At 37.1% G+C, this 19,464-nt stretch overlaps 1 protein-coding gene across 2 annotated transcripts; it reads left to right on the forward strand.

The window, feature by feature from the left end:
* Positions 1–1,096: 1,096 nt before the first annotated feature.
* On the forward strand, positions 1,097–19,418 carry LOC113066135 (noelin-3-like). 2 transcript variants are annotated; one of them, XM_026237811.1, is made up of 7 exons: positions 1,097–1,674; positions 6,707–6,757; positions 10,634–10,777; positions 13,436–13,591; positions 13,801–14,020; positions 17,538–17,644; positions 17,819–19,418. In XM_026237811.1, exons 1-7 carry the CDS (start codon positions 1,606–1,608, stop codon positions 18,494–18,496), a joined length of 1,425 nt encoding a protein of 474 aa, XP_026093596.1. In that variant the 5' UTR covers positions 1,097–1,605; the 3' UTR covers positions 18,497–19,418. The 2 variants fall into 2 exon arrangements, with proteins under 2 accessions (XP_026093596.1, XP_026093597.1); XM_026237812.1 differs by lacking the exon at positions 6,707–6,757.
* Positions 19,419–19,464: the final 46 nt, after the last annotated feature.

Here is a 19,464-nt window from a genome sequence, read left to right on the forward strand (position 1 = left end):
ATTTAAGTAAAAAGTTAAATTGAAAAAGTAACTGTGTATCTGCACTGTACAAAATGACAGTGAATTTAACGGTAAAAGACTGTAAAAATGCTACAGTAAAAACCTGTTAAATGGTTAACGGTAAATTCCCCTACTATAATATAAAAAACTGTATTGGACATTACAGGAAGTGAAAAACATTTTATAATTTACAGTGAATAACCGTGAATAAACATTTCCAGAATCCCTGCATTACATTTCAGTGTTTTTTTTTTCTCATCACCACCTGAATTTGGTGGTTATCAGTGTATTACAAAGGTACAAAACATACTTCAGTAGGTTGGTATATTAACACTAAATCAGTTAAAGAAATTACAGTATTTAACTGTAAATTTAAGTTAAAACCTTTAAAACATAGAATTTTGCTACCGTATTCTTATGGTAAAATTTCGGCAACTACAGCTGCCAGTTTTTTACCGTATATTTTACATAATTTTGTTTTTACAGTGTGTACCTCTTTATTTTTACGTGTTTATTTTAACATTGTTATATAACAACCTTCAACTACTAAAATTTGTTTTGCACTTTCAAATATATTAATATTCACTAAAATAATGCAGGTGGTAAACTGAAGGCCATGTGATTAAAGTTCACAGGATGGAGACAAGTGAAATATTTTACAGTCAATGGACCCAAAGGAGGCAAGCCTTCGCTGTAACTTTACCTGCGGGTGTCGCTGTTGGACAGTGTTACTATATAAAAACAAATAGTGCCTTTTAAACTTTTAATATCATATTTAGTCATATTTGCGCTGTTTAATTTTTACATCCAACTTTTTGATGAGACACTTCCCTTGCATCCTCGGAGTAAAAGCACCACTGTATGTAGTATATTACCGAGTTTGACAGTGAATTCCACTCAAAGTCGCAAAAATTGTACAGTTAACAGGTAGCATTTTGCGTGCAAATTACTAGTGTAAAAATAGCGCCTTTGGAGGCTCTTCATGCATAAAGCGTTTTCCATCCCATTGCGCTACATTTATTTTGTTTTTTCTAAGTAAACGTGCTGAACAGACATATTTGACCGCTGTGCTCGAGTCTCGCGTCTTTTACAGCAACCCCAGGCCCCGGACAAAAAGTATTCGTCTCACTCTTATCTTTGCTTCTGCTGCCATAAGGCACACATTCCCATATGCAATTCCAGGTGGAACTTTTGCCGTGTACCTTTGCTCCATACACCAGAGGCGACCGTGGCAACATGACCATTTCTGCTCACATAACCAAAGTGTTGCGTACATTTGGAAATATGGCGTGTTGACTCCACAGTAAACCGCGTGCACTCAGCAACCTTGCTCAACAAGTTAACGTTTGGAATAATCAAATGATGTCATATCCGTTGTGAAGGTCTCCGTGGTAGTGTCGGGTGGTCACTAGCTGCTGAATCCTCATGAGCGTGCGGTCGGAACTTTGGACAGTGCGCGCTCAGTATTGGCTGCACGAGGGAGCTGGCGCGGAGGAGCAGCACGGTAATGAATGTGGATCTATCCGCCCTGTTCTGTTCGGGCATCATCTGCCACGCCGAGGACGCGATATTAACGCCAGAAAAGTGCGATAGAGTCGTGACAGCATGATCCTTCTGTTCGGTGCGTTAAATCCCCTGCTTTTCCTCATCGTCTTCGGACTGTATCCATCCATGGTAAGTTGATGTGATGAGTTGCAAGCTTAAAGATTTCAGTATAACGCATTTCTTGATTTTGTTTCTGTGGGTATATCTGAAACAGACTGTATATGCTTTAGTGGGAAATAAATGATTTATTATTTAAAATCACAGCAAGTTGCCTACTGCAGCCTCAAAGATGTTATTTGGTCTAGAATTATTTAACATTTCATAGGGTCATCTAACACTGGAGTCCTCAGTATTATGCATCATATGAAATATGTACGTGTTGTAGGAAAATAAATCTATTGCATCTAAGTTCCACAGATAATAAACTTTGGTTTATTCAAGCATGAAGCACCATTTGTCTTTCCAGATGTTTTGCAGTTTTGCTAGGAATGCATTGGTGAGTTATAAACAGATAAAGTGACATGCAGCAGATATTTATTAAGCATTGAAAATGTGAATTTTGTCTATTTTTTTTTTTTCTTTTTTTTTACATTGTTGGCAGTATGGATGCATACTTATGATATGATTTCACCAGCCAGTGAATATAATGGTGTAATGATAAATTCTGGTCCACTGCCCAGCACAGTAAATAAGCAGAATAACCTGTCACTGTAAAAATGATAAAGGAAGCAACATAAAGCAATATTATTAATTAAATATAATGTTTAAAATAATTAATCAAATGGGCTCCACAAAAGTGAATAATCAAAATGAGAAACTGCATAGAACGAACAATAGAATAAAAATTATGTTGTTGCAAAACAACTTCCAGTTTAATGAATAGTATTAAACATTTATTAATTAGATAAATTAACTAAGATATTTTTTATGATGCTGTATCAGATGAAAAGCAAATTGTTACCTTTGTTGGAAAGTCCCATGCTTGTCTAATGACAGCATCACATGAATACTCATTGCATACTGTAAACGTGACATAAATATTAATGGAGTACCTACAATGTAACTCACAGATGAAACCAGACAAGGTAACAGCACTGATCATTTTAAATCCAAACAAATGCACAAACCAACAAGTGATGACAAAAGCGACAACAGCATAAATAAAACTGCCAAAAGGTTAGACAATGCAACCATAATTATTCACGCCCCAGTGCACCCTGGGAAGGGTACGGATGGTACTGAAAGGAAATGCATTTAAATTTAAAATGGTTTATTTGCATTATATTGGATTGACTCATATTCATTATGAGTTGATTATAACCTTAACAACTAAAAAGGTTAACCTAAATTTTGGCATTAAAATATTAATAAAATAAAAAGTATTATATAATAATAAATTATAAAATATAAATACAATATGTAACAATAATAATATGTTATATTTAGTTTGCAAATAGCATTTTCATGAAAACAACTTTATCTCTTTTCATTAAGTGTTTTTAAATAATACTGCAAGACGTTTTCATTTAAAGATACTTCTGCTGAAAAAAAAAAATCACTGTGGCAAGATGTAACAAGTGCTAAAATGAGTGAGGGGATGTGCTTCATCTGTTTAGTCATAGGTGGACAGGAGCTGTCCACACTGCTGTAGTGCTGAAGTGGACTAATCGCATACAGACATAAGCCTGCATGGACTAGACAGTGAATTGCTTTTAGTCTGAACCATTTGTTTAACCATGAAACAACTAAGCTAGTAGTTCTGTGCCGGCTGTTTGACCTCCTCATGTAAAGTCTACAAAAAGTTGACAGAAGGTCCATAAATAAACACATGCAAAAAAAATAGCAAATACCCCATAGACCCCAAGCAAGAGGGTATTTGAGTTGTTTGACTATATATGAAACTGAATGAACGCTAGTGTAATGGGCTTCTAATTACATTGTTGTTGCTTGTGGGATGAGTGATTCATGATGATTAATTTGACATGCTGAAATGTGCTTTTTATGGTGACAAATTGCATTACACACCTACGGGATACAGCATTCCAGTGTCAGTGCAGGGATCCATAATAATACAAACCTTCACCTCATTTAGCATTCAGAGTTTAGTTTTATAGCATGACAGTTTTTGCGTGAGTTTCAATGGAAAAGTCAATTCAGTCATGTATTGATCCATCGTCATGACGTTTTTTAATGTGGTGTTGTGAATGTGGTGTTGTGAATCAGGGTTATTGTAGTTCACAAAATACTAAAATTATTATCATTTTCATTACTTGAAATAAAGTAAATAAAATAAAATAAAGTAAAATATACAAAAACATATTTTATTTCAGCCAGTTGCCAAGGATCCATCTGGTCAATTTCATTTAGTTTAACTTGATCTACTAAAATAACTAAAACTAAAACTGACATAGTAATTCATTAAAACTATAATGACTTATTTAAAAAAGAATAACAAAAATGACAAAAACACAACAAAATGGCAAAAAAATTAATAAATAAATAATAATCATAAATAAAACAAAAAACAAATGTAAATTATTAATGCATTATTCAATGATACTAAAATAACACTGTTGTGAATATCTTTCATGATCTGAACCAGAATACATCAAAATATTGATGTAGCCTATATGTGACATTCATAAAAGATTTCCAGAGCATAGCTGGCTTTATGAAATCTCAAGAGATATTTTTGCTGACTATCTTCTTTTCTAATCCGAACACTGCAAACAAAAACGAATGAATGAAAGTCACCGCATACCTTACACATGTATTTTCATTTGCCTTTGCAGCACCGATAACCATTGTACACACGCATATGATGAATGAAATAAACCATCATACCCTTACAATAAATAATAAATCTGCTACGCACGAACACTGCCACACCCTCACTTTGTATTCTACAGATTCCTCGCTGAGACTTTATAAAGATGGCTGATAATGAATTAAATCCTTTGGTTTATCTTTCTATGCCTCGATAGCTTTCAGAACTGTACTCAGATATTGAGATATAGTCTAGAGGTCAGAGCACAAGAACGCAAGCGTGAGCAAGCCACAGAAAGGGAGAAAGAAAAAATAATTTCAGTTTCTCTAAGCAGCAGGGTAAGCCTTTTAATTTTCAAACAGGTGTCGTTGATATCAGCACTTGATACAAAGCACGGCAGAGACAAATACTAGCGAGAACAAAAGATCAGAGGACTGTTTTCTCTGCTTTGCATTTATCACAGTAGAAATATCATGAACCCATGTATTTAGTGTGAGCAACACACCCACAAATGTACAACTTTACATATTTTTTTCTTAAAACTTTTTTAAATCAACTATTTGAATTTAGTCATAAAAGTAACTGTTACATTATGATTTCCACCATCAGGACAGAAATGGGAGTCCATTTAAAAGACATGATCATCAGTACCTGTATGGTCAGTGTATATTCCTCCATGCTCCATAGTGATATATTTTAACTCTCCCTTTCTGTCTGGATGGCGTGCATAGTTTGTTTTTATCTTGACTTAAATGGAAGGTGACATAGTCTGTGTGACTGTAAAAGAATCCATCAGTTCATAACTGAAGTGCTTTGTTGAGATACTGCTGATGTTGAAATGTCCTGTACATGTATATCTGCCTTACACTGCATTTATCATAAATTACTCTATTTCGAAAAACATTGCAATTCAAAATAGAAGCAATTTTACGTTAAGACAGGCTGTCAGTCTGTGCAGTAATGCTGGGTATTTTTTCAGTCACTCTTAATGCAAGTTATGTAATTTCACCGGTTGGTGGTAACACGGGAGTGCCTTTCACTCAACCAATTTGTTCAAAACGGATTCATCCAGAAACATAACCCTTATAAGCAAGTTACTATTTACAAAAATAAATTCATTCAAAACACCTATTTATTCAGGAAAGAAGCAAGACTGCCTTTATGAGTGAGTCACTTGATTATACACTTAACGATTCATTCAAAAAACACCAGTTCATTTAGGAATGGAACTAGTGGCCATCTTTATGAGCAAGTCAACTGATTCACTCAAATGATTTGTTTAAAACACCAGTTCATTCAGGATCGATAGTATTGTGTTATTTTACTTTATATTATGCTATTTACTCAATATGGTATTATCTTACTTAAATTGCCCCTATTATGCCTTTTCGGCTATTATCTTTTATGCAGTGTGTCATGTAGCTGTATTTGAACATAAACTATCTGCAAAGTTGTGAAGCAGACAGTGCACTATAAATTAAGTTATTGTGTGTCAAAAAAAAAGAAGAGTCGACTCTCAATCGCCTAAATGAGTCATCAGAAAATCAAATCTTATTCTGTTACGGCTCTACTTCACGAAGTAATACATTTGCATAATGTCTGCACACATTCTATATCGCCAACTTGCCTGCCCACAAACAGTAACATTTCCATGTAGTTAACATGTTGAGAAGATGCTGTATCCTACGCTGTGAGAGTAAATTTGTTTTTTCACATCTCATAATTACCACAAACTTGTCATCACTTGACACTTAGCACTGAAACGTCCTGCTCCAGTCGTGGTTGCGAATCAGTCTCTTGTCAATCAGCCAGTTTAACCATTTCATCATCAGACTCCAGCTTAATTCACCACCAGAGGCCATCATCCATCACACAGACTCTCACACCACACAATATACCCTGGACTACATTTCCCAGCCGCCATTTCAATAATCACACCATACACCTGAGACCAATTATACACAGCTACAATCAATCAGACATGCTTTAATAGTATTGGACTTCCTCTCTCATACTGCCAACTTGTTCTGCGTTTCTCCCTCTCCCAGTGTTAGCTGTGATATGGAGCCAGTCGATTTACCTAGTTTAGTCTTTCCTTGCCTGTTTTCCCATGTATTGATCTTTGCCTTTGCGTTTTTTGATTACCCTGCCATCTTGCCATTTGGACTCTGTTTGCCCCTGCCTGGACTATTATCTGTGCCTGGATTATCTCTTTCTGTCTAGCCCTCTGGATATTGTTAGCTGATCAGAGACCCTTGCTTACCCTTAGATTATTCTTGTGTCTTGTCCATACCATACCTGTTTGCTACTGTTTCGACCCTGTCTGCGTTTCAAACATGTCAAGGAATAAAAGCTTGGATCCGCACGTCTCACGTCTCTTACACTTCGTTACAGAATACTCAGCCACACAAGGATCCAGCAGATTTCCAGTGGAACATTTGTCAGGTATGGACACAACAAGAATATTGTTTGCCCTTAAGCAAGGCACACAAGTTTTAGCCATCACTGACTATTCTGATTTAACGGACATTATTCTGATTGAGATTTTCTTTGATGGCTTAAAAACCCCTTTGGTCTAAGATTAGATGTGAGGGTCCACGTTCATCACTCTGTCAGTTTTTTGACTATGCTTTGTTGTGTGTTGGCTCTTCATTTATTTTGGGTGTCGCAGGTGAGGACCGTAACACCGCACTCACTCATGTAATGGCAGCGGCACTAGAGCAAGAGCACAAAATGGTAGCAACAGCAGAGCCCGATTACAAAATGGCAGCCACACTGAAACCTCACGAGTCAGGTCAAGCCACCGCTGATCTTCAGAAGTCAAGTCACTGCTGACCTTCACAAGTCAGGTCAAGTCGCAACTGATCTTCCTGAAGCCAATCACGATTGAGCTCCATGAGTCAAGGCAAGCCACAGCTGCTGGTCTAGAGTCTCATCACGCCTCTGGTGATCTTCCAGAGCCCCATCAGGTCTCAGCTGATCGTCCAGAACCTCGTGTCATCTCAGCCATTCTGCCAGAGCCTCACCACTTCACAGCTGATCTGCCAGAGCCTCACCACTTCACAGCTGATCTGCCAGAGCCTCGTCATGTCACGGCTGAGTCCTTCCTCATCCTGTCTGTTGCACCCAGATATTCAAGGTCAGTCCTTCGGTATCCCAGTCTGGTGTCCAGTGTGAGGGATACACCGCTGGTATCGGCACGCATGCTGCAGAACCTCCTGAAGCGGCAGGGCTTGCTTCAGCTTCTTGCGTTGTGGTGGTGCCCAGCAATGAACTTTTAGCTGGTAATGTAGCGGGCGAAGGAATTGTTTCTGAGCTTTCCCTTTTCCTGGACGGGACTGCTGTAGAACTTCAAAAGGTGGCAGCATTTGCTTCTGAACCTCCAGAGGTGTCAATGGTATCGACCTGTGAACTCTTGTTCTGTCCTGCCACGGCTATGGAGGCCATCTACAAACTCTCGTTCTGTCCTGTCATGGCTATGGAGGCCGTTTATGAACTCTGTGTTCCCTGCCTCGGTCCCTGAGACTATGCATGCACTGCCAGTGTTGTCTGTCTTTCTGCTTTCTCTAGGCCCCAGTCTCTTCCATGGGTCCCAGTCCCATCTTCTCCGCCCTGGTGGGCTCCAGTTCCGTCTGTTCTGCCCTGGTGGGAAAACACTCTATGTCCTCTGTGGTGTTGGTCATCAGCTACGCTCTGCTGGCCTGTTGCTCTGGCCTAGTGGTCTTCTGCTTTGTCTGCTCCTCGGTGGTAGTCGCATGCTCTGTCTGCTACGCCGTGGTGGTTCCCTGCTCTGCCCTGGAGGGCTGCTGCTCTGTCTGTTCTGCCGTGGAGGGCTTCTGCTCCATCTGCTCTACTGTGGTGGTCTGTTGCTCCATTTGCTCAGCCGTGGTGGTCTTATGTCCTGCTCTTGTGGTCTTCTGCTCCGCCAGGTTGGATCTTCTGACCTGTTTTGCTGGTCCTGCATCATTCCCAGGGTCTTACATTTTTACATGGACCTGGCCCTTCGTCCCTCCCCCTATTCCGCCTCCACTCCACCGCCCTCCTGGATTGTGTAATGTGTAGAGTGTCTTGAAGTCACTCCTTGGGCAGGGGCTCTGTCACAAATACGGTCTATGAACTGAGACCAAATACACATACCGCTACAATCAGACATGCTTTAATAGCATTGGACTTCCTCTTTCATACTGATGTCTTGTTATGCGTTTCTCCCTCTCCCAGTGTTAGCTGTGATATGGAGCCAGTCTATTTTCCTAGTTTAGACTAGTCTTTCCTTGCCTGTTTTCCCGTGTGTCGATCTCTGCATGTGTTTTTGGATTTCCCTGCTGTCTTGCCATTTGGACTCCATTTTCCCCTGCCTGGACTATTATCTGTGCCTGAATTATCTCTTTCTGTCTAGCCCTCTGGATATTGTTCACTGATCTGAGACCCTTGCGTGCCCTTGGAATACTGTATTCTTGTGTCTTGCCCATACCATACCTGTTTGCTACTGTTTCGACCCTGTCTATGTTTAGACCATGTCAAGGAAAAAAAGCTTGCATATGGATCCGCACGTCTCTGTCACTCCATTATACCAGGGCTGTCAACACAAGATGTGATGGTCTTTATGAGTGAGTCATCATTCATTTAATTGATTCATTCAAAACTCTAATTCATTCAGTAATGAAACTATTGGCTGCCTTTATGAAGAAGTCACCATCCACTCGTTTAAAACAGATTAATTCAGAATCAAAACAAGTGACCATCTTTATGAATGAGTAACTTATTCGTTTACCAAATTCTTTAAAAGCACATATTGTTGTATAACAGCAATGTAAAACTTACAACACAAAAAAAAAAAAATCTTATGGAGAAGAATTTTTTTTTTTAAGAAAATGAAAATATGTGGCAGCGGTAGGATAAAAAAATAAGAAGCAGAGGCGGTCAAGGGTGGTGACAGTAAAATCAGTGTGTGCACATGCATTGAGGACATTGGATGCCTCTGTCCTCAGCTTATCTTTATCTCCTCTCAAGTGAATCCACAAAACCTCCCCATCTTTTCTCCATCCTGTCTTTTCATTATCCCAATTCTTTCTTCCTGTATAGTTTTTGTTTATTTTTTAAGCCCTGCTTGTATTTGTGGATCCATTGAGTGCACAGTTACAAGTCTCGCATATCAACTCTCAGACTCGACTGTGCAAATTATACATCAAAGCTGGTAAATTGGATCCGTTACAGTGCAAGTGGATTACAGCGAAAGAACAATGGCATTATTGTGACTGACAGGTACACGCCCACTTTATGATGTCACAGGCAGTCGGGTCCAGTATTAGACAGATTTCCAATAGATAAAAGCGGGTTTATGATGTGGTCTCCTTGGCTTTTCAGTCCACCTAAGCAATTTATTTCATTCACCCCCTGAGAAACTGCTGTCTGGAGGAAATGGCATGCCTGCTTGACTGTTATAGTCCACAAAAACTCTTTAATAGTTAGCAAGGCCTCCGTATGCTTCATGTACTGTAAATGACAATCATGGGTTTTAGCATTCGTGCCGTAGCCTTGTTGTTGGAGGTGATCTAAAGGCTGCACAAGAAGAAGAATTTACAACAACATTCCTTTGAATTCACCCAGTGGATAAAATCTGTCATATTTACCTGCCTACAGCACAATACAATAAGTGAGTTCAATGATAAGTAAAAGGGACAGTTCATCGCAAAATAAAAAAATTCAGTCAGTTTCTCAACTTCATGTCAGTCCAAACCAGTTTGACTTTTTTCTGCCGTATCTTTCAAGCTTCAAAAAGGGCACAAAAGCACCATAAAATGCAATCCATATGACTTGTGTGAAATATTTAGTCTTTTGAAGTTATGATAGCTTTGTGCATCCAATAGATGGAAATCTGCCCTAGTTTTCTTTGCCATTTTCATGAAAAGTAGCACTGTCCAATTCATAAACAAATAATTTTTTGATTTGGATCCTTTAATGAAACACCAGTTTTATTATGAATCGGACAGACATGTACATACGTGTAAAGTCCTGCCTGTTTTTTGCCCAGAGCTATTGAACGACTTAGGAAAACTTTGGAATAAGGCAATTAAGGAACATGGACCTCTCCAAAGTACTTTTAAGGTGCTTTTGTATGCTTTTTGAGGTATTAATTGTAACTTTGTAACTGCATGGAACCGAAGTACTTTTAAGGTGACTGCATGGAACCGTCTTCTCTTTTGAGCGGAAGAAAGTCATACCGTCAAAGTCATGTGTCACACTGTTTTGAAAAGACATCAGGATGAATGAATGATGACAGAATTGTAATTTTTTTGGATGTATGTGTATGTGTCTCTCCAGACAATTGGTCCCAAGGAAGGATGGCAGGTGTATAGTTCGGCACAGGATGCCGACGGACGCTGTATTTGCACTGTGGTCGCACCAGAACAAAACCTCTGCTCCAGGGATGCCAAGAGCAGACAGCTCCGACAGCTGCTTGAGAAGGTCTCATGAAGAAACACACACATTTTAGCACACTTCTTTATTTTTCTGATGTATATATATGTGTGTGTGTGTGTGTGTACTTTAATGCTGTATATGTAACACTGCCATATTTACAGTACATATTACCTTTCAACAGTTTGGGGTCAATACTTTTATTTAGCAATAAATAAAATGCATTAAATTGACCAAGTGAAGTAAATACTTTTACATTAAAATACAAATAAATTAAAATAAATGCTGTTCTTTTGAACTTTCTATTCATCCAAAAATCATAAAAAAATAAATAATAAATAAAAAGTTTATTACGGTTTCCACAAATAGTAAGCAGCACTACTGTTTCCAACATTCCAACATAAAAATAAATCTTTCTTGAGAAGAAAATCAACATTACATTGATTTCTGAAGGATCATGTGACATTAAAGACTGGAGTAATGATGCTGAAAATTCAGCTTTGACAAGAATAAATTACAATTTAAAACATATTATAACTGAAAGTTCTTTCAAATTTTATTTTTTCAAAGTTGTACTGTTTAACTTTATTTTTGATCAAATAAATACAGCCTTGCTGAGCAAAATATTATTCTTACCTACCAAAAACTCTTACAGACCCCAAACCTTTGAACAGTAGTGCATATATATTTACTAAGAATCAAACTTACAACTCTAAAGTTATTTTTTCCAACTTAATACTTAAGATATTTAATGTCATTAGAATGTTTCTGTCTTAATGTTCTCATACTCATTAAAGGGTGAAAAACGAACCAAATGGAACGATCTTTTGGAAACTTAATGGCCTAACAAGACAGCACTTTAAAATCATGATATTCACATTCTTTCTCAGTTTTATATCGCTAGCACATGCACTGGGAAAAAAAAAAATATTCAAAACATTGCAAACCTAATAATAAAAGTTTTTTTTTCTCTCTGCATTTCTTCTCACTTACGGTTTTTTCAAACAACACACACACACACACACACACACACACACACACACAGGCATCATTTGGCTAGTATACATTGTGTGGACAACTAATGTACTGTTTTGCCTCAGGGGCTCACACAGTTCAGGAGCTACTGTAGCCTGCCACTAGTACTGACATAAACAAACTGTCAGGATTAGAGATCTGTTTTGTTTTGCCCCAGTTTTTGTTCCCGTGTGTCCTTATTTGTTCACGTCCCTGTCCTCATTTAGCTTGATTATGTTCCATTGATTGCTCTGTGTTTAAAAGTCCTAGTCTGTTCAGTTTGAGTTGGTCAGGTCTACTCGTTGTCTACGTGTGTTGGCTCAAGCGCCTATTGTGGATTATCTCGTGTTTTTCCTTGATTAAAGACAGTTCTGATTTACTCGCACTTCTTCAATAGCTTGACCTGACACAAACACACACACACACACACACACACACACACACACACACACACACACACACACACACACACACACTTGTCCTTTTGCTCTTTCTTTCTCTCAGTCTTTCAATCACACATTAAATATTCTTCTCCCCCATCGATTTTATCCTTTTTTATCCATCTCATTCCCACTTAGGAACATTAAACACACACACAAGGAAAAAAGAAAAAGCGCTGATGGATGCTTCAGCTGTGTTCACAAGAGGCTGATTTTATGCAGGTCATTAATACCTGATTTTATGATAAATGATACATGCCTCAATCCAGCGGGAGCCTGACTGCCGTTAATATTGATATGTACATTTATTAACGCCTCCATTTTCCCTATTGCCTGAAAAGAAAGTCAGGGCCTACAGAGGACGCCTCTCATTCATGATTCATGGATTTCCGCATTTCTCGCGTCCCAGTCAAGGTAGCAAATCAGAACGTTTGACAGGGGACAAACACAGTGAGATGGAGCCACTGTTTACGTTTTTGTTGTTGTTGTTTTTAAATCAGTCCCTTTTTAAAGATTCATTAATTGTAGTCAGTTTATCCATAACTTATGCAAAGAAACGTATCTTTGGAACGTGCTTCCCATTACGTCTTACAGAGACCTGCCGAGGTTCAATGGATAGATCACACAATAATAAATTCATCTACTCACCCTTATGAAGCCCAAGTAATGTGAAAAATGGCGACCAGTTGTTGAAACTGTCTGTGGATTATCATTTACTTGTGTTAAAAAGTAAAAAATATCATGGATTATTTTACATCTACAATGCAGTTCAAATGTTCGAAGTCAGTAAGATTTTATTTATTTATTTTATTTTTATTTTATTTTTATTTTTTTGGAAAAGAGGTGTCTTATGCTCAACAAGGTTGCATTTATTTAATACAGTAAAAACAATACAATTGTAAAATATTAACACAATTTAAAATAACTTTTCTATTTGAATATATTTTAAAATGTAATTTATTCCTGTGATGGCAAAGCTGAATTTACAGCAGCCATTTCTGCAGTCTTCATAGTCACATGATCCTTCAGAAATTGTTCTTAATATGCTGATTTACTCCTCAATTAATATTATTTTTATATTATTATTATCAATGTTGAATACAGTTATGCTGTTTTTTATTATGATTTTATTTATTACTATTATATGTTTGTATGTATTTATTTACTTACTTTTTATTTATTTATTTATTTTACTACAACCCTCTGCCCCCTAGTTTTATCTAACTTGCTAACTTGTGGTCTTGTGACGCAGGTGCAGAATATGTCTCAATCAATTGAAGTCCTGAATCTGCGTACACAGCGCGATTTCCAGTATGTCATGAAAATGGAAAATCAAATGAAAGGGTTGCGGACCAAGTTCCGGCAAATTGAAGAGGACAGGAAAACTACAATGGCTAGAAACTTTCAGGTACATTTTTATTAGGTTACAGAAGACCTGCTGCTGGAAATGCAAACATCAGCATTAGCCATTAATGTATGTGTTATGTCAAAAGGTGAAATGTATGTATAATAGAATTTTACTATTACTACATCATGAAATGCGTTTGACGACTTAACACTGTTTATTGGGACCAACGTGCAAAGTGTAACAACATCTGTGTGGGTGTGTGTCCACAGGAGCTGAAAGATCGGATGGATGAACTCCAGCCATTGATTCCTGTGTTAGAGCAGTACAAAACAGATGCTAAGCTGATCTCACAGTTCAAAGAGGAAATCAGGAATCTGTCTGCCGTGCTGACGGGCATCCAGGAGGAGCTGGGAGCTTATGACTATGAGCAGCTCTATCAGAGAGTCCTCAGCTTGGACAGCCGTCTTCGAAACTGCATGAGTAAACTCAGTAAGTTAGTATAAACCACAGCATGCATAGTGAAAGCGTTTTTGTGTCATTTTAAAGGGACCATATTCTACTACAGTGGAAAATGTTCAAAATATGTAATTGACCTCTGCTATGATTAACGGAATTTTTAAGTTAATGACCAAGTGGCATATACATCTAGCTCATATGAAAGCAGCTTGATGGAGATGGAAGTGAAACAATATACATAATTTTACTGTAGTTGGACTGTCTTAAAGTGATGTCTCAGTTAAAAAATTGGTAACACTTTAGAATACTGTTTCTTACTTACTACATAACTTATAAGGAATTATTGAAGAACTAACAGGTGATTATTCATTAACACTTAACTCACTACTGTTAACTACTAAGGAAGATGTGTTAATTTATCACTATGTAATATAATTTTATGATTATGTTAAGTAACAGTTAGCTAATCAATAACTAATGTATTCTGTCATACCTCCTGAAGAACTACTATTAATTATCAACTAGTTAGGGTTCAAGAAAAATAACTATGAAGTAACTACTAATGAACAGTTTTACACAATTACATTGAATTGTGACCCTTTCATATAAATGATATTAGCAATAATAGTAGTAGTATGAAAATGCAATATTAATCAATGCAATACATTTTATAGAGGTTTTGCCTATGTAGTAAATTGTTTTGTGAGTGTGTTTTGTAAGAAATCACCTTCCAGTAGGAACCCCACTCCAGTGCCTTGTGATAACTTACCTTAGTTTTTATATTTTATATACAGTACTGTATGTGTGCCTCCTCAGCATATGCGACATTATATATATATATACACACCAGGAAAAGTGAAAATACAGGTACCCAATTTGTAATTAATAAAGAATTATCAGATAATTCCTGAAGAATTACTTAGAATCTGAAACAGTATTCTAAAGTGAAAACATAGGCAACCCATTATTAATTAATAATTAATTATCAAATAATTCTGCAGGACTTATTTTGAACCTGAAACATTAAACCTATTCTAAAGTGGAAATGTTGGGAACCCATTAGTAATTAATAAATAATTATTAGATAATTCCTCAATAATTACTTAGAATCTGGAACAGTATTCTAAAGTGAAAACATAGGGAACCCATTAGTAATTAATTATTAATGATCAAATAATTCTGAATGACTTATTTTGAACCTGAAACATTTTGCAATATTTTGCTGTGCGATTTTCTCCTATCCAATGAGTGGCATTACAACCATAGATACACAAAAGCACAGCATAAAATTACAAACCACATCCATTTTATTTGTTTGCTGTACTCCATATCTTTAGAATCCAGATGTTTGCAAGGAACATATCCAAATTCAGCCCTTTATCAATCGATCTTCATCTTCATTCTCAGCAACAGCGAACGTCACAGTCAAAGCCCGCGCTCGTTATGATATGATTTGAATGTGAAAATAGCGCCAGTGCGCCACCCTCGAGAAACGTTACGACACGGTTTACGGCACTGATATCGAACTCTCATTGGTTCTCACCTAATTCGTCACAGATTGCGACATGCCGTGTTTCAGTTGATAGACATTTGAAATCAGTACCGCGCCAATGCGCCTTCACGGAGAGAAGACAGATTCATAATTTCACGGATTAATAAATTAAATTCTGCTCTGTACCTTATAAAAACTATTACCTCCAGAGAGGACTGCGACTGGAACTCATTATCATTTGAACTACTTTTGGTACCACTTTTGATCTTTTCGCAAAAAATAAATGATTAGTGTTACATTTGTTTGTCTGTTATTTGTTTATTTATAACAGTAACGTTATGTAGTTTTAAGAAATGGTTATTGGTAGGTTTAGGAGTAGGTGTAGAATTAACGTTAGTGGCTCAAAATAACGTTTAAATATTATATTTTTACTAAAATTGTCTTTTATTATGTTTTATTCTTTTAACATTCTGTATAAATTGGGTAGGTTTAGGTTCGGGTGGGGTTACGCATTTTTCTATGGATAACTGACTGGTCAGAGAAAACGTTCTATCTGTACTTATTTTAGGTTGTTTTTATGTAAATTTAGTTACATATCGAACCTGTAATTACGTCCAGATAATACGTAAACAACACTGTAAATACGTAAAGGCACATACGTATTGGACAGTTTTAATTTACGTCTAAATATGTACGTTTTGATTGTGAGATCAGGCAGAATTATTAGATAATTCCTCAAGAATTACTTCGAATCTGAAACAGTATTCTAAAGTGAAAACACAGGGAAACGATTAGTAATTAATAAAGAATTATCAAATAATTCCTGAAGAATTAATTAGAATCTGAAACAGTATTCTAAAGTGAAAACATAGGGAACCCATTATTAATTAATAATTAATTATCAAATAATTCCTGAATAATTACTTAGAATCTGAAACAGTATTCTAAAGTGAAAACATAGGGAACCCATTAGTAATTAATAATTAATTATCAGATAATTTTGCAGGACTTAATAAACTACATCATTTTGACTAAGAACAACCTATAAAAGTAATCATAAACTTTGTTCATCTGTTTATTTCAGATGAGAACATTTCTTAATACAGCATATTTTATTCCATTTTAACATGTATACTGCCCACATTTTAACTAATTTAACAAACATTTCATAATCAAAAGTTAAACATTTAGAAGCAAACAAAATCCATATTTCATTTCCATTATAGGCTAATAATTGGGCTGTAACAAAGTTGCTACTGTAGTAGTTCTTTGTACTTGTCCTTTTACTCAAGTAATTTTGAAAATTAACAGGCCTACTTATAATTTTACTGGAGTAATATTTTATTGGGGTATCTGTACTTTTACTCAAGTACTTGATTTGTGGGACACAGCCTGATTATTATAGTGTTTTTTTGCGTATAACTGTTCAGAAGTAGTTATTTCATAGTTATTTTTCTTGAACCCTAACTAGTTGATAATTAATAGTAGTTCTTCAGGAGGTATCACTCAATATATTTGTTACTGATTAGCTAACTGTTACTTAACACAATCATAAAATTATATTACATACTGATTAGTTAACACATCTTTCTTAGTAGTTAACAGTAGTGAGTTAAGTGTTAATGAATAATTACCTGTTAGTTCTTCAGTAATTCCTAATTAGTTATGTAGTAAGTAAGAAACAGTATTCTAAAGTGTTACCAAAAAATTTAATATTCTGCCTATATTTAGTTAGTTGATTGCAATTTAATAACGATGTGTTTTTAACAGTCCTCAAATGACACCTGGGATTCTGAAGATGATGTGCTAAAAAGCCTTATAATATTAATAAGTTGGTTAGGCAAATTCAACAGATGTTCCAATATGTTATTAATATCTCTGATAATTACATCCTAGCATTGGGAGTTGGATGCACTAAGCTAGTACATCATTAACAGTTGCTGTTGTTTTTCACACGCACTGAAAGCAACAGTCTTTAGAAGTCATGAAATTGTTTCTACGGAATCAGCCATTCAAGAGAAGATGGTGATATTAAAATAAAGATTTTTTTTTCCCCAGCATGTGGGAAATTAATGAAAATCACTGGCCCTGTGACTATAAAGACATCTGGAACGCGGTTTGGTGCATGGATGACCGACCCTCTAGCATCTCCAAGAAATAACCGGGTGAGTTCTGGAGTGGACAGCGCCACTTTCTTCAGTCTGATGAATGCTCTGCCATATACAGTACTTGATTTATCTTCTTCATCCCCAGGATTACTAACACCCACTTCCAACCAGGTGCAAAATAATTTAGTGTACCACTCATCTACATACTCTCACTCTGTAATATTCCCACAGGTTTGGTATATGGACACTTACACCAACAGCAAGGTGGTTCGAGAGTACAAAAGCATCGCAGACTTTATCTCCGGCCTGGAATCGCGAACCTATTACCTTCCCTTTAAATGGGCTGGAACCAACCATGTGGTCTACAACGGCTCTCTGTACTACAACAAGGAGCAGAGCAACATCATTGTAAAATACAGTTTCGAGTCTGGACGGGTTCTCGCCCAGCGTGCCTTGGAGTACGCCGGCTTCCACAACGTCTACCCCTACACCTGGGGAGGCTTCTCGGACATCGACCTGATGGCGGACGAGCTGGGTTTGTGGGCTGTATATGCCACCAATCAGAACGCAGGAAACATTGTGATTTCTCAGTTAGAACCGCAGACGCTGGAAGTTCTCCAGACGTGGAACACGGAATACTCCAAAAGGAACGCAGGCGAGTCCTTCATGATCTGCGGCACGCTCTACATTACAAATTCTCACCTGACCGGAGCCAAGGTGTATTATTCCTACAACACAAAGACCTCGACGTACGAGTACATTGACATCCCGTTCCACAACCAGTACTTTCACATCTCCATGCTCGACTACAATGCTCGAGAACGGGCACTTTACGCCTGGAACAATGGACATCAGGTCATTTTTAACGTCACGCTTTTTCATGTCATCAAAACCGAAGACGACTCCTAATGGGCTTATGGATAAAAGAAAGAAGGAAGATTCAGTTTAAATTTATGCTGATATTTTCTACTCGTTTATGGTTCTTTTCCCAATGTTAATGAGAATATATTGCCTTTACTCCACCATAGACTGACGTCTGAGTCAAACATCACCTTGCTGTGACTGATGACACATGAAGAATTGATGATGCAACGTCATAAACAGAATGATTTGACGTTCTTTTATTTACCTGCTCATAGATGCTCTAAAAGTTGGGCCTTACTTGCAATATTTCACAACGTGAGCCACAGACGAATTGCTCTACTGCATGAATGTCTGATTTTTTCGCCATTTGTTATCCGTAACGTGGTCTTTGTATATCAGAAATTCCATTTTTCTTATATCTAGTGACGTGTTTTTGGCGACTTGGATTTCTCAAGACTCTCCTGGTAATCTAATGCTGTGTCAAGTTTAGTTGTACAAACTGTAGAGCCCTGAATATGAACCTATGTAAAACGGTTATAAAATTAATTGTCACTGTGAGAGGACATATTTTATATTAAATCTAGAACAAAACAATAAATCGACTCAAACCAAACCAAGCCACAAATCTATATCCATAAATGTAAACAACAGAACAGAAAATGGCTGTGTGCGACAGAACAATTCCACGGGGATTCAGCCTGAAATCAGGGGGGTTATAATGAGGTCATTTGCTGATGATTGTGACAAGCCAGACGGCAGTAGCGTTTGAATGACTCTGAATGCTGTCCTTTGGCATTTTCAATCAAGATCAAGGGCACAGAAGCTGGGAGGGGATGATTTCAACTCCTCTCTGCAATTTCCTCTCGCTTCATGTCTGCTAGGGCTCTGGGAATTTAAATGCACTTTTACTACCATCAATTCTGCACTGGGAATAGATCACCCACAGGGATTTACAGTACTAATGCTGTTTCCTCTTATCATGAATATTTCTTGCAACATAGTCTTGTAACATA

The sequence above is a fragment of the Carassius auratus genome, chromosome 49 (genome assembly GCF_003368295.1).
Source record: "Carassius auratus strain Wakin chromosome 49, ASM336829v1, whole genome shotgun sequence".
In the NCBI taxonomy this organism is placed as follows: Eukaryota; Metazoa; Chordata; class Actinopteri; order Cypriniformes; family Cyprinidae; genus Carassius; species Carassius auratus.